The sequence below is a fragment of the Sordaria macrospora genome, chromosome 2 (genome assembly GCF_033870435.1).
Source record: "Sordaria macrospora chromosome 2, complete sequence".
NCBI classification, from domain to species: domain Eukaryota; kingdom Fungi; phylum Ascomycota; class Sordariomycetes; order Sordariales; family Sordariaceae; genus Sordaria; species Sordaria macrospora.
Genome location: NC_089372.1, coordinates 4,460,599 through 4,475,692, shown reverse-complemented (window position 1 = coordinate 4,475,692; position 15,094 = coordinate 4,460,599). Strand labels below are relative to the sequence as shown.

At 52.3% G+C, this 15,094-nt stretch overlaps 2 protein-coding genes across 2 annotated transcripts; both read left to right on the top strand.

The window, feature by feature from the left end:
• The first annotated feature begins 1,405 nt into the window (after positions 1-1,405).
• SMAC4_03124 (uncharacterized protein) lies at positions 1,406-4,909 on the top strand. The gene is made up of 3 exons (XM_003349488.2): positions 1,406-2,465; positions 2,534-2,736; positions 2,801-4,909. The coding sequence occupies exons 1-3, from the start codon at positions 2,080-2,082 to the stop codon at positions 4,066-4,068; spliced, it is 1,857 nt and encodes a 618-aa protein (XP_003349536.2). The 5' UTR covers positions 1,406-2,079; the 3' UTR covers positions 4,069-4,909.
• Positions 4,910-6,834: 1,925 nt separating this feature from the next.
• Positions 6,835-13,342, top strand: SMAC4_03123 (uncharacterized protein). Its single transcript, XM_003349487.2, has one exon. It carries the CDS (start codon positions 7,714-7,716, stop codon positions 12,949-12,951), a length of 5,238 nt encoding a protein of 1,745 aa, XP_003349535.1. The 5' UTR covers positions 6,835-7,713; the 3' UTR covers positions 12,952-13,342.
• The last annotated feature ends 1,752 nt before the right edge of the window (positions 13,343-15,094 follow it).

The window sequence follows — 15,094 nt, the reverse complement described above, 5'->3', positions numbered from 1 at the left end:
CCTGGCGGCAGTCGGATGAGTGCCGTTCTTTCCAGTGGTAAGGTAACCCTGGGGGGCTAAAATAGCGTCTCTCATCTGAATGGTCGAGTCCGTCCGGGACCTGGGATTTAGGGTCGACTGGTGCAAACGGGGGGCCTGGATGGGTCGAGCCAAGTCGGGCAGGTACTGTACCTGGGTCACCTGGGGGTATTGTATCGTAGGTAGCGTGTCTGGCTAGGAGAGCTGGACAGTGTGAGAGAAGTTGTGAGAGGGACGTGGAAGGGAACTCGGGAGAAAACGACGGGGTCAACCGGAAAGCCTTGGTCGTTGGAGCCCGAATAGGAGCACGAGGAAGGGGAGCGATGTGGGTGAGATCCACTCCATCATGATCGCTGTTCGCTGGGACTTTTTTTTTTTTTTTTTTTTTTTTTTTTTTTTTTTTTTTTTGGTTTGCAGAAGGACCAGACGACAGAAGACAGACAGACAGAGCCTTTTCTCTCGGAGACAAGACTGAAGTGCTTGCCATGGAGACGGGACGGGACCACGGTACGAGATGGCGTCTGACGGACTGTGGACGGGGACAGTGAGTGTGAAGTGAGTGAGTTGAGCTCACATCCTCCTGCAGGTACCGTCGCTCATGGTCTTGGGAGGAGGGCCGCCATCATGCCGTGTCCCGCGCTGAGTGTTGGTCAATGTGCGAGTGTGCTAGTGTGAAGTCTGCTTCCATGTTGCTTGGCCCCCCCCCTCCCCCGTTTCGAGCTGTGCCATCGCCGTGCTTTGTGTGGTTCGCGAGTGATGGATCGCGTCCAATCCCAACGGTCTGCCTCCCACCTTTTACGCCGGTGTCTGTGGGTTGTCGGCGGGCAGTGCGGGCAATGCACCTCACTTGCTGCAGCGCCTCTGCGCCAGACTGCACCAGAACTGCACCAAAACTGCACCAAAACTGCACCAAGCTGGAACCAGACGATAGCTGCCCCGGGAGGAAAGGGACAAAAGAGGGCGCACCTGCTAGGTGAGCCAGGCACGGCGACCACCCATGGGATGATATGGGCCAACCGCAACCCTGGACGCCATGCCACTCGACCCGCATCGAGCGACCCACCTTTGCAGGTGGTGGGCACCACACAGCGAGCAGAGGCACTGGCTGGACGGTGCCATTCGCAGCAGCCATTCGCGCAGTGATTCGCAGCGATTCGCAGTGGTCGCCCACTCGTCGCTCTCGTTGCCCAGAGTCTAGACCCACTTTTTCCGGTGCCGCCCCATCGCTCGCTCGCTGCTGGAGCCCTGTTTGGAGCCCTGGAGCCCGCTGGAGTCGGTCGGGTGGTCGTCGCATGTTCCACCATTGCCCTTTCTGCTTTTTCCCTCGAATGCCCCCGTCCCCGGCCCTCGTCGCTCTCTTTTTTTCCCACTCCCTCTTTTTCCAACCCACCTCGGTCGCCATCGCCAGTCTCGTCTCTCACCGACAAGCCTTCCTTTCCTCTCTCCCCCTGCCTTCATTCTTTCGCTTTTCTAACCACAGTCGTTCACTTGGATCAATCATCAATTCAGACTATTCTATCAGGTCCCGTCACTCTTTCCGGGTCCCTTTACCTTCCTTTACGGTCTGAATTCAGCATCATCATCAACACCAAACATCACCACCACAACACCATCACAACTATCACCACTATCATCACACTCTCTCTGCCACTCACCCCTGGCAATCCAAACACAGCTAGACACTTAGTACTTACTACTACTATACTACTATCACTACTAATCCTCCTGTTCCCACCTACTGCGGTCCAGGACGACACATATTCATTACTACTACAAAAAGATACGACTTTCATATTGTTTTGCGACATCATTCCATTTGCTGTCATCTGCAATCTCGCGATAGCTTCTACCTCAAGTACACAACCGCGAAACGCCTTCGACATCGCACCTCCCACTTCAGCCTCCCGCTCGACGCGCACAACCTGAAACGGGCAAACCGTGTCGGACAACACTAGGCCGAATCCAGAGATCTCTGGATCCGCGTATTGAGAAACAAACCATCGTTCAACGCGCTCTTGGGTTTCGTTTGGAAACAAGGAAACGTTACTAGCGCACCTCGCAATGGCCACCGATATAATCAACCAGGAGGCTTTGGCCCCGCCGTCGATGATGAAGCACGAAGCGCCTTCGCCAACCTCCAGCATGAGCCCTCTTCCCACTCCCACCTCGACCAGCTGCCCCCAGGACAGTGTCTCGCCTTCTCCCTCTACTCCCGCCAATGGCAACAAGAACCACAGCCAGTCTTCGGCCTCGAGGCGCCCACCCCGCAAGAGCACCCTCACCCAGCAGCAAAAGAACCAGAAGAGGCAGCGTGCGACGCAGGACCAGCTCACAACCCTTGAGATGGAGTTCAACAAGAACCCTACTCCGACTGCCACTGTTCGCGAGAGGATAGCGGAGGAGATCAATATGACCGAAAGGTCTGTTCAGATTTGGTTCCAGAACCGGTAAGTCTCTGTTGCTGCGCGCTTCTGCCCCGTCCACGGTTGCGGCTGTCAACTAACTTTGTGAGCAGTCGCGCCAAGATTAAGCTTCTGGCGAAGAAGAGCTTGGAAAGCGGCGAGGATATGGATTCCATCCCCGAGTCCATGAGACAGTATCTTGCGATGCAGGCGATGGAGTCGGGCAAAGGTCTCGGTTACTTTGGTCGCACTGGTTTGCTGCCATATGGACACCAGGGAATGCTCGGTGGTGAGCAAGGCGGAACGGGCAAAGTTTGTAAGTTACGGCTCAATTATCCAATGGAGCATGGAGTAAGGACGGGCTTGCTAACACGCTGCAGTGATTCACCATCTCAACTGCAAGTCGCTCACTATTGGCAAGTGGATGCGCGTGTCCCAAAACACTATGGATCTCATCATCTTTTACTCCCCCGACAAGTGCACGATGACCTACTACATCAACAACGATCAGGAAGGATACAAGATCGAGTATCCCTTTTCGTACATCAAGAACATCTACCTCAACAATGGTGATGGCGATCATATGGGCGGAATCACGATCGAGCTTCTCCAACCACCCCTCTTCTTCATGGACGCGGTTGGCCAGGCTAGCGGCTTCTTCCAGGTCGGTGATTTCACTGAGGATCAGCAAGCTTCAAGCGTGCTCACCCATCACCTTGGTGGCGGCAACCCCAAGATGCTGAGCAGCCAGCTTGCTAAGCTTGTCAGCCTGGAGGCTTTCATGCATCGTCACAGCCCGAACCACATGTTCCAGGAGATGCACCACCCCATGGCCCTGTCTGCGCCTGTTTCCCCAGCGCGTCCTTCTTCTCAGCCAAACTTCGCGCAGCCCCACGTTGGCATGTTCCAGGAGAACCAATGGGGGATCAACGTTCATCAGAACAACAACATGATGATGCGGGGAGGACCTGGCCACAAGAGGCAGCGTAGCCGCAGTGTCCCTGGGCCGATCGATTTCCAGACACTCCAGATGCTCCAGCAGCCCCCGAGCTTCCATATCACGCAACCTGAGCACCACCACCAGGCTCCCGTTCACAACCCCCAGATCTTCGCTCCCATCCCTCAGCAACCCAACATGCTGGGTCCTCTCAACCCCAACCTGCGCATTGATACCCAGGCTGGCTTCGGGTCTTTGGATATGCGACAGTATCCCATGTCGGCGACGACTGCTCCTCACTCTCCGGCTGGCTTCAATAGCCCCAACTACTTCGCGCCTCCTGACAATGGCAACATGGCTGGTAGCTTCACTCCTTATAGCGCTACTTTCTCGCCCATGATCAACCCCTCGAGCCTCGGTGTTCCGCCCCCGTCGATTTCTCCGCTATCGTTCGACCACCCTGCCATCATGAGCGAATCTCCGCCGATGTCTATGCCTCCCATCTGCGAAGGTTCTGCGATTTCGGATGACGGTTCTCAACATGACATGTACCAGCCTGGAAAGCACAGCTACACACTTCCGATGCACCCTCACTCGCCATTTGCTGAGCCGAACCAAGCAGAAATGGAGCTGAACCAGTACATGGATCTCAAACACTTTGACGTTGATCCCGCTTCTCTGTCTCCTGAAAGCATTCACCATCAACAGTGAGCGGATGAATCAAAATGTTTTTCCTTGTCTGCCTCGCGGCACGACTTTGTGCTGCGATAGGTTATCAGCCACCGATGGTTCATGACTCTTTATTCCTTATAATACCCCTCCGGAGAGTATACTCCCGGTTCGACTCCTTTTGGCGTTTAGAGGATCTCGTTGTATATACCAGGACGCTCTATTGCCTCCATGTGTCGCTTCAGAAGAAAAAAAGCTTGACGACATATCTACCACATCTTTCCCGATCTTAAAACTGCCAGGAACGCCCCTCCTATAAATGTTCTGTTCTTGTCCCATTTCATCCATCAGCCACGAAATCTGCATGACGATACCTTGTCTTTTCATGCGTGTCTGGCACATCAATTCTCGTTATCCCTACTATGATCATTTTTAGTATCGCACAAGTTCTCTCGTTTCTCTATTACGTTGCTCTTTTTGTGGCGGTCACTCGTCTATCGATATCCCGGGGTAATAATTCCTCTTTTGACGGCGAATTCCCGGGGCCTCGGTTTTTGTAATAGCTCTTCGTTTTTCATGGGTTTCCCGTTTTCCCCTCCCTCTTGATGGGACGGCGGGGGAAAGTGTCGACGGTAAAAAGCATCAGGTGTCTCCATGAAGTTTTGGCTGCGGGGAGGTTTAAAAGGCGATGATCTGGAGAAGCCCAGGCGGCTACTATTTCTCAGATACTCTGGTTCTAATCAGGAGGGTGGTGAAGTATTGGAACAGTCTCTGCTCTATAGCGCAGAGTTCTAGCTTACGGTATTGGTGGTGAAGGTAGTTAGCATGGAGAGCGTAACAGGTAAATAATCAATGTCGAGTAAAACCAGTAAACATTGCGTCTCTGTGCCGGTGTGAGAATGACAAGGTGAGAAAGAGTTACAGGGCGCTTGTAAACGCACCGACTACAATGAGAATGTTTCGACACCGTCGATTTCGTCGATTTGAGAGTGGAAAGGAATTCCTGAGAAAAATGCATAAACACCACAACAGGAGAACAATTCACAGCAGAAACAGCCACACAGTAGCACAAGATTACGGCTGGGCATACGTAATTGGAAGCTCTAAAGCACGGCAGTTTGATATTGTTGATTGTCTGGAGAAGAGAAATTACAGAGTAGCATCCCGGGCTCCAAGTTCATATTTTCCAAAGTCTGGGGTAAAGGGAAACGAAACGTAGGGTAAGGTGAATAGGTTAGACTAAAAACTTTCTCTCAGATCCAACCGAGCCAACCAACCCGGACATACTTGAAAACTTTCGTGGCGAAACATTTCACACGTCGCCCTTCATGTTTTTGCACACGGAGACGGGACCCCCCGAGCGGGAGCGGGAGCACCGGACCCCTCGGAACGGGACGACGTGATACCTTGGTACTGGACGAATAGTACCAAGTGTACGTACCGTGACCCATATCATCATCTACAAAACCTTAAATGAAGAAAAATGAGGAGTCCCATCTGCAGGAACAGGAGAGTGGACATTACCGTGGGATTAGAGTTTTAGCTTTTTCATGATCTCCTGACCACGCGAGCGGGATGCGGGATGGTTCTGGATTTTTTCATCCCACCTCGAGATGTTTGACTAACATGGAATGGCTTGACCTTTCGTCTCATGTCTTTTTTTCCTTTTTTTTTTTTTTTTTTTTTTTTTTTTTTTCAATGCACTGATCTTGGTCCTCACTCTTCGATGTGTCAGGCAGGTTGATGTTTCCAAACTTTGTAAGCTGTCCCATTCATATACCTGAGTAATTAAGAAGGACTTTGCATAGCTTTGGCCGTGGTTCGAGTTCACGGGTGACTCCCTCGTCGGGCACGTTTGTGTCACACCACACACTGCCAACAAAGCAGCCCGAGTGCACAGCAGATGAACATCATCCCGTAGACCTCGAATGGCCCTCAAAACATCGGATATCACCACGGCGTCCATCCGAAGCACTATGGCGTCCTGTTTCTGTTCTCCGGATACACAACATTCACAGCCATGCGGCTCTGCAGCCATGGCCACGCAACGGTCGGGGAGCTCTTGTCTCGAATCCATACGCCTTTGTCTCTCGGACCTGAAAGATGAATGGGAGGGCGATGCGACGATCCTGAGTGACATCCGCCGCCGCGTGATAAAAGTACTCGACCATCGTGATAGGCGGAACGTGGGAGGGGGAGGGAGGTTTATCCCGAATAAGCAAAAGCGGCGAAACAGTTCCAAGGCCGGCCGCCAAGGTTCCTGACATTGGGGCTGTGCTAGTAAATACTAGTGTATGGTGGTTGTGCAGTTTCGGCGGTGTTCTACTATACTCGTCAGGTCTACAAAACCGACCGTCTGACTAGCGGAGTGGCTCGCCCGCTAGTGAGACGGTCGGTTTTGTAGACCTGACGAGTACACTTTCCTAAACCTAATGAGCATCAACTTCTTCGTGAGGTAGAAGAAAGAAGGCGATTGAGAAGGTTTTGATGGGGACTGATGATAAGAAAATAGGGGGCTAGGAAACGACTGCCGCGGTTCCGGATGCCGAGTTGGTTCGTCGGGAGCTTGCTGTCTTCCGTGATGGAACTTCTTGAGTGCTTGCAGTTGCGGCCCGGGAGTCCATCCAAGGCGAGCTGCAGCTCAGCGGTGGGCTCGGTGGGACAGCGGTCGGCGTGCGGGTGGACGTCGAGGCCCGCTTCCTCTGCCAAGACCTGGCCTGAAAAGGGAAAGCGTGGCTTGTCTTTCCACTCACATTGGACTTTCTCTCCACTTCGGCCTCCCCAGGCTCGGAGCATCACTGAATCCACATGCATGTCACCACCCAGCCTCTTCTTCAGGTTGTCATTCATTCTTCTTTCATTCCCTTCACTTCTTGCTGTGCCCGTGCCTTGGATACCACCACATATTGGATTCATTGCCATTTGTCTTTCTGAGATACCCCCTTCGGCCTCTTCACCGTCTACTTTGGAGCGCGCAATTAATTACGTGTAACCACTTCGTCGCCTCAACTTCTCTTACAAGTCTTTCGTCCAAGCAGCTGACAGCGACACCTTGGCCCCAAGACAAGCGGAGTTGCTCAGAACCCTAGCCATATCGCCTACCGGTTGATTCACAAAGAGAAACCCAAGCAACAGCGAGCGAATTTGCATCGAAACAGCCCCACGAGCCTTCGAAACGGAGTGGTGTTAATTTAACTTTTTTCGCGACACCATAGTACGACAGCTATACCCCGGTCTAAGCGTGCATAAAGTTTCCGTCTGTCTTTGAGTCTCTGAGATCGCGATTTCGACTTCTTCCAAAGTTCCCTGTCGGGCGTCAAAGCATCAGTGCAGCATCACTCCGTCACTAAACTCCACTAAAACGCAGCTAATGCGGAGGTGGCTTGCGAGTTAAACGGCTCTGATCATCGAGACTCCGTCAACGAACCAACCGCATCTCGTCCGACCCTGGACTCGGTCGCCATAATGCTTTGAACGTCTCCAGAGAGACCACTGACCAGACCGCTACAAATTCGAAAAAGGTTTCTTTCTTGTTTCTCAAGGCAGGGAGTCGATCACATACACCATTGTCATTGTGCGATATAAGGGGAGGACATGTCGAATTGCTGCTAGAAAAGGAAGGATACCCCGTTTCGCATTCGTCTACACCGACTTGCTTGGGAGTTGCGACACGCAGCTTCTTCCACCATGGCCGGACGAGGCCAGCCAGATCCTACCGAGGCTCTCAGAGACCGACTTGAGAACATCGAACTGCAGCAGAATGAAGTCCAAGTCCCTCGCCCGGCATTGCGCCGCCTACCAGCCTCGACGCCCTCGCTAAGGCTTGGACAACGGCGATCAACCGACGGCCGACATCCTGCGGCGCATGGGAGACCAAGCCTCGGGCTTCCTAGACAGTCGTCCCATCTTTCTCCCGAAACACCAGCTACCCCCCTATCGCCAGCCTCGCCATCGGCTACGCGCGTGCGCTTCAGTCTCGATATTTCTGAGGACGACCTCCCGAGATCTGGCCGTCCTAGCTTGTCACGCCCGAGTCTGCAACTTCCGTCCCAATTATACACAATCAATTCCAACATCGATCCCCCTTCCTCGTCTTCAAGACCAACAAAAGCAGCCCGGCCAAGCTTAGAACCACGACACAGCGAAGCGCATAGTACCCGCTCACGTATTTCGTTAACTTTACCACGACAACGCTACGATGAGGCGTACGGCGACGTCAGCAGTGCTATGGCTACGGAGGAGGAGACCAAGATCACTCTTGACACTTACAAGGACTGGATTGGGCGACAGAAGGAGAGGCAAAAGAGGTTAACGAGCGATCCGCTGAATAGGATAAAGGCTGGCGCCGAGGATGCCTACCAGAAATACATCGTTGAAGGCCTTTTGCGACAAAGGCCGATACCCCCAAGTGTAGATGGAAGACACATACCGCTGAAACCCGGTTTGGTACGACAGACCCCGTTGAACGACGAGCGGACTGGTCGGCCATACGTCTCAAACTTTATCCGTTCCAGCAGATATACCCTCTACGACTTCTTGCCGAAGCAATTGTTTTTCCAATTCAGCAAGCTCGCCAACTTTTATTTCCTTGTTATCGGTATCCTACAAATGATTCCTGGACTCAGCACAACCGGAACATACACGACAATAGCACCGCTTATTGCTTTCGTGTGCATTAGTATGGGCAAAGAAGGTTATGACGACTATCGTCGATACAGACTCGACAAACTGGAGAACAGAAGTGCCGCGTCTGTGCTGGATCCTGATGGCACCGTTAGCACGAGAGTACGGGGGAGGAAGCGTGGGATGGTTATGTCAATGGTCAAAGGCAAGAAGTACGCTGAGGAGGGAGCTGCTACGGAACTAGCTGGTTTGGAAAGGGTGACTGCAGCTGAAGTGGACCAGGGCGAGGGTGAAGGCGAACGAGAGCCATGGGCAAGAGTCGAGTGGCAGGACATCAGAGTTGGCGACATTGTCCAGTTGCAGAGAGACGAGAACGTGCCCGCCGACATGGTGCTTCTTCATGCCACTGGCCCGAACGGAGTGGCGTATATCGAGACCATGGCGTTGGATGGGGAGACCAATCTCAAGAGCAAACAGGCCTGCCCTTTACTGCTCGACCACTGCTCCTCTATCAACGCCATGGCCCACTGTGATGCTACAGTTGTCTCCGAAGACCCTAATCTCGACCTCTACAACTACGAGGGCCGGGTGACAGTGAACGGAGAGACGAAGCCTCTGACTTCTAATCAGATCGTTTACAGAGGATCAACCCTACGGAACACGGCCCAGGCGATTGGCATCGTTGTCAACACTGGCGAGGAGTGCAAGATTCGGATGAATGCGCACAAGAACGTCCGCACCAAGGCGCCGGAAATGCAGTTTATGGTCAACCGGATTGTCATGCTTCTTGTGGTCTTCGTCGTTGCCCTCGCTGTTGGGTGTACTGGTGGATATACCATGTGGCATCGCAGCCACGAAAAGAAGGCTTGGTACCTGATCCAGCAAAAGGTCCCCATCAAGGAGATTGTTATCGGCTTTATCATTGCTTTCAACACCCTTATTCCTCTGTCACTCTATGTGAGCCTTGAAATCATCAAGCTTGGGCAGCTTTACCTTCTTGCGGACGTTGAGATGTATGATCCTAAAACGGACACGGCAATGAGCGCCAACACTACGACAATCTTGGAAAATCTCGGCCAGGTTAGCTACGTATTCTCGGACAAGACGGGTACGCTGACTGAGAACCTGATGAGGTTCCGGAAGATCAGTGTGGGAGGAGCAGCATTTCTTCACGACTTGGATCTGCGGAAAGAGGCGGAGAAGGCAAAGCAAAAGCAGCTCACCCAGGACCTGCCGAAACGGAGCCTTTCGATCTCGGCGAAACCGCGGCCCTCTAAGGTCGAAGCCTCCTTGGAACCCCTTGCGGAGGAGTCGAGCAACGAGCCTATTGTCGCAAACCAATCTGTCTGGCACTCAACCGTTGGCGTGAAGCATGGACAGCCGGAACCGAATACTGACGACTTGATCCGCTATCTTCAGCAGAGACCTAACACGCCCTTCTCCCGCACCGCTAAACACTTCATTCTCTGCATTGCGCTTTGCCACACCTGTCTCCCCGAGATCAAGGAGGATGGCGAAATGACTTTCCAGGCGGCTTCTCCTGATGAGTTAGCGCTGGTAGAAGGAGCTAGGGACTTGGGATACTTGGTAATTGACCGTCCTGCGCAGGTCATCAAGCTTCAAACTCGTGATGCGGAGGGCAACCCTGTTACCGAGACATACGAGGTCCTGGACGTCATTGAATTCAGTAGCAAGCGGAAGCGCATGTCCATCGTCATTCGCATGCCAGACGGATCTACCTGTATCTTCACGAAGGGTGCTGATAGCATGATTCTGCCTCGTCTCAAACAGAGCAATCTCGCCATCCAGACCGCTAGCAAGATCGGCCAGCTGGCCAGCATGCGCAAGAGTATGGAGCAGGAGAAGGCCCTCCGTCGGCTCAGCCTTCAGAGCATTAAGCGCGACAGCATGAATCTTGTTCGGGCTTCCCGTGCTTCGATGGACCACCGGAAGGTTGCGCGTAAGGGCAGCACGCGCCGGTCTAATACTTACTTCACGGATGAGGTTGATTCTTGGCTGGTTCGTCGCGAGACTGATGAGTTCGATGATTCCCACCCGCCCCCGCGTCGCTCGATGCAGCGTGGCCGGTCCTTTGAAGTCGGTCGTCCGCACGACCCTCTTGATGGTATGGTCGACGAACACTTGGCTTTGAACGAGTCCGCCGTTTTCGAACGCTGTTTTAAGCACATTGATGACTTCGCTTCTGAAGGTCTGCGGACCCTCGTCTTTGCTTACCGTTATCTGGATGGCGAGGAGTACAAGAAGTGGAAGACGATCTATCACGAAGCCACTACCAGCCTGGTTAACCGCCAGGAACGTATCGAAGCGGCTGCTGAGATCATCGAACAGAACTTCGACCTTGCTGGAGCGACTGCTATTGAGGATAAGCTACAGCACGGTGTGCCAGAGACCATCGACAAGTTTCGCCGCGCCAACATCAAGATTTGGATGCTTACGGGTGACAAGCGTGAGACTGCCATCAACATCGCCCACTCGGCTAGGATCTGCAAGCCCTTCTCTGAGGTGTACATCCTGGACGCGACCCAAGGTGATCTTCAGGAGAGACTTGCCTCGACTCTGATAGATGTCGGTCGTGGCATGGTCCCTCACTCTGTAGTTGTTATTGATGGTCATACTCTAAGCGTCGTGGAGGAGGATGAGTCCCTCCGGGTTCTCTTCTTCGACCTTGTCGTTAGGGTCGACTCGGTCATATGCTGTCGCGCTTCCCCTTCACAAAAGGCCACACTTGTCCAGAGTATCCGTCAACAGGTTCCCAAGGCTGTTACTCTTGCCATTGGTGATGGTGCCAACGATATTGCCATGATCCAGGCTTCACACGTTGGTATCGGTATTTCCGGAAGAGAAGGTCTTCAGGCTGCTCGTATCTCGGATTACGCTATCGCTCAGTTCCGGTTCTTGCAACGGTTGCTCTTTGTTCACGGTCGCTGGAACTACATCAGAACCGGCAAGTACATCCTCGGCACCTTCTGGAAGGAGATTGTCTTCTACCTCGTCCAAGCTCAATATCAGCGCTATAACGGCTATACGGGCACTTCTCTGTTCGAGTCTACCAGTTTGACTGTCTTCAATACCCTGTTCACCTCGCTCCCGGTTATTCTCTTCGGTATCTTCGAGAAGGATCTGGAGGCCGACACGCTGATGGCAGTACCCGAACTGTACACATACGGACAGAAGGAGAAGGCCTTCAATGTTAAGCTGTACATCGGTTGGATGTTCATGGCTGTCTCAGAGTCGGTGCTGATTTTCACCATTGTCTGGTTTGTCTACGGCATTACCCTACCGCCTGAGAACACGGCTCTCTATCCTGTTGGTACCCTGGCCTTCACCATCTGCGTCATTTTCATCAACATCAAGATGCTCGTCCTCGAATTGCACAATCGTATCGCTATCTGCTTCGCCGGTTTGTTCATCTCTGTCTTTGGTTGGTTCATCTGGAACTTGTTCCTCAGTGGTATCTTCTCGGCCAAGATGAGCCCGTATCTTGTCAGAGATGGCTTCATCAAGGGTTTCGGCAAACACGCGCCCTGGTGGGTCGTCTGCATCATCACACTGTCTGCCCTTATCATCTTCGAGGGAGCCGTCAGCATGGTGCGCAGATCTCTGTGGCCTACCGATCAGGATCTGATGAAGGAGATCGAGCACATTGAGGGTGTCCTGGACGTCATGAAGGAACATGCCGCCGAGCGCGGAGAGGCCGGTTTGCCTGCGGCTGATGCGGCGGCTTCCGAGGCTGAAAGCCTAAAACACAAGAACAGCTATAGCGACTTCACCGGCACCGGCATGACCCCCACCGCTGGCATCGGAAGCAGCAGCAACAGATTGATGGTGCCTGAGGGTCGTCCCAGCCATTCTTACGCGCGTCCTAACTTTGAGTCCCCGGCGGAGGAGCTGGAGGATCCGGTGGAGGACGTTGTCAGACCTAAGAACAAGGCGGCCAAGGAGGAAGTTAAGGGAAGCATGAAGGGAAAGACTCCCAGAAAGTCGGCGTTGCGGACGAGCACGGACGTGGCTGTGAGTACGAGGTTCCTGGGGGAGGGAAGTGCCAATACACCGATTGCGAGTGGGCCGGCGGTAGAAGGGGGTGAGCCGTATTTCGTCACGAGCCCGATTGAGATGCCGGAGATGCATTCTCCTGTGGCGTCGACGGCGGCAGGCACTGGTGTTGGAGGAACAACAGGGGAAGTGGGAGGAGGCGGCGGTGCAGTAGAGAGGCAGTTGATGGGGACGACGGTTAATCAGGATGAGGGGCAGCAGCCACCGGTGACGAGGCAGTTGCTGTGAGGAGGGAAAGGAATGATGAAATGGGTGAAGTGGGATGATTCATGATATGAGTAATAGCATAACAGAGGAAGCAGAAGAAGAAGAAGAAGAAGAAGAAGAAGAAGAAGCAGGTCTTACGGGGTTATGAATGATCGATCGATGAGAAGATGAGAGAGACGGCGAGGGACATATCCCCTTGATGGCTTATTTTCTCTTTTTGTTGGAGAGCACCGCGCATTATACCTTTGCACACTCATGTCCTCTTTTTGATCTGACAGCAGCAAAAGCGGCGTTATTGGGGACTCAATCTTTTTTTCATGTATCTCCCTAGTTGGACCTTGAGGCTCTCTCTATTCTGTTTGATACCTCACCACAACGTATATAGTTAATTTTCATCTTTTTGTTTATACTTGGACGCTGATGATTCATCTTGGGCTGTGATGTGTCTAATTCATACTTGCAGTTGCTTGATGTTCAACGCTTTGAATACTTTTCTCCTGTACACCTTTCTTACACGGACTATTGTACAAACCAGATATTGTCAGTCAGAGACGTGTTCACCAGATTTAAAAGCGTCGATTTGAGATGATACCAATTGGTGGCTCTTTCTCCAAAGTCTTGTGATGTTTCTAACGATGTCAACCACACAATCCGTACTTACCCCAACCTCCTACCTATAGCTCTTTGAGTATACCAACGGAAGTGAAGTCATCTTTACCTACTGAAGGTACTGAAGGTTTGTAAGATTTGGGAATCAAGTCAGTAGGTATGTAGGTAGGTGGTTCATGCGAGCCCAGACCGACCCGACCCTACGTACATGAACTTGCATCACGAAAGTTACATGGTTATGTAGTCATACTATGACTCACGATTTTAATCTCTAGTCTGGAATTTGGACTCTATGGTACCTTGCACTTTTGAGGTTTCTGGAAATTCGTAAATAGAGCCAAGCCAGTTGATGCGAATCGAGACAGGAACCACCCTACGTTCGTATATGAACATGAACCTTGAAGTGTAGGGCAGAAAGAGTCAATGACTCACGACTTCCATCAACCGTTTTAACAGCCCAGACTCTGGGGCTGAAGTTTACAGGTTCAGGTTAGATGAAAGAGGAAGGTCAGCAAAGAAGATGAAAACTTGCATGTGGGTGAGGGGACGGGTAACGGATGTCGAGACCGAGCAGGTGGGTCGGATGTGTGATGGACGTTGGTCTGAGACTAACAGATTTGGTGGGAGATATTGGCAGATCTGTTAGTGACCTAAAAGTGTACTGTGTAACCGAGGGATGTGAGGGGCTCTCCAAACTCGAAGGATTTCCCCAAGCACCCCAAGCTATACCAAGGAAGCACCAAGGTCGCGTGCAGCAAGCCAACCGGCCGGCGCTACTGAACACAGTACAGAATGCGTGGTGCAAGTGTGGTAGCAGTCGTTGTAACCCGTTCGGGCCCTTACATGAAAGGGAATGCAGAGGTTCCCAGAGTTGGAGTTGAACCCTTGAATGAGTTCGAGCTGAAAGAATGCGAGTGGGCATTGGAAGTCGGATGTCAAAGATTGCAGGTAATTCAAGACTTCCGTCTTGCGGTCCGACAGTCCAAGGTGGTGGTGATAATGGCGTCCTTGTGAAACGGCAGAAGGTGCGGTGTGGAGGCTGTTCCGTTGGGATACGTACCCGTTGTGTAAATCGCAGACGGACCACAAAGGACCCTTGTTTTCAGGTTTGTCAGTTCCGTTGTCACCTACTTTGTTAGAGGCTCACAGCTGGTGTTTATCATAACCACCAAGAACCCCTTCCCCCTTTCGTTGTGCTCCTTTTGTGTCCCTCTGTGATGCAATTTGTGCCTGTAGAACGACCCTTTTCCGTGGAACAGATGTGCTTTTTCTTGCGCGACCTGATGGGCTGGAATTGTTCCATGTCACTATCCCAAGAACGTCAAAGAGGATGGGTGATTTTCGTTGATTTAATCATCCAAGGTCAAACTGACATCATTGACAAGAAATACCATAGTACCTAGTAGGTAAAGAGGCTCGTGCTTCAGTTCCCTCCCGTCCCTCCCGCCAGTTCTCAATTCCACACAAACCTACGAACTTTTCCCCAAGCTGTCCAGCTTCCGGGGGCCCGGGATTAGAGATGCAGCGCCAAATGCGGAGGAGGCTGGAGTTTACT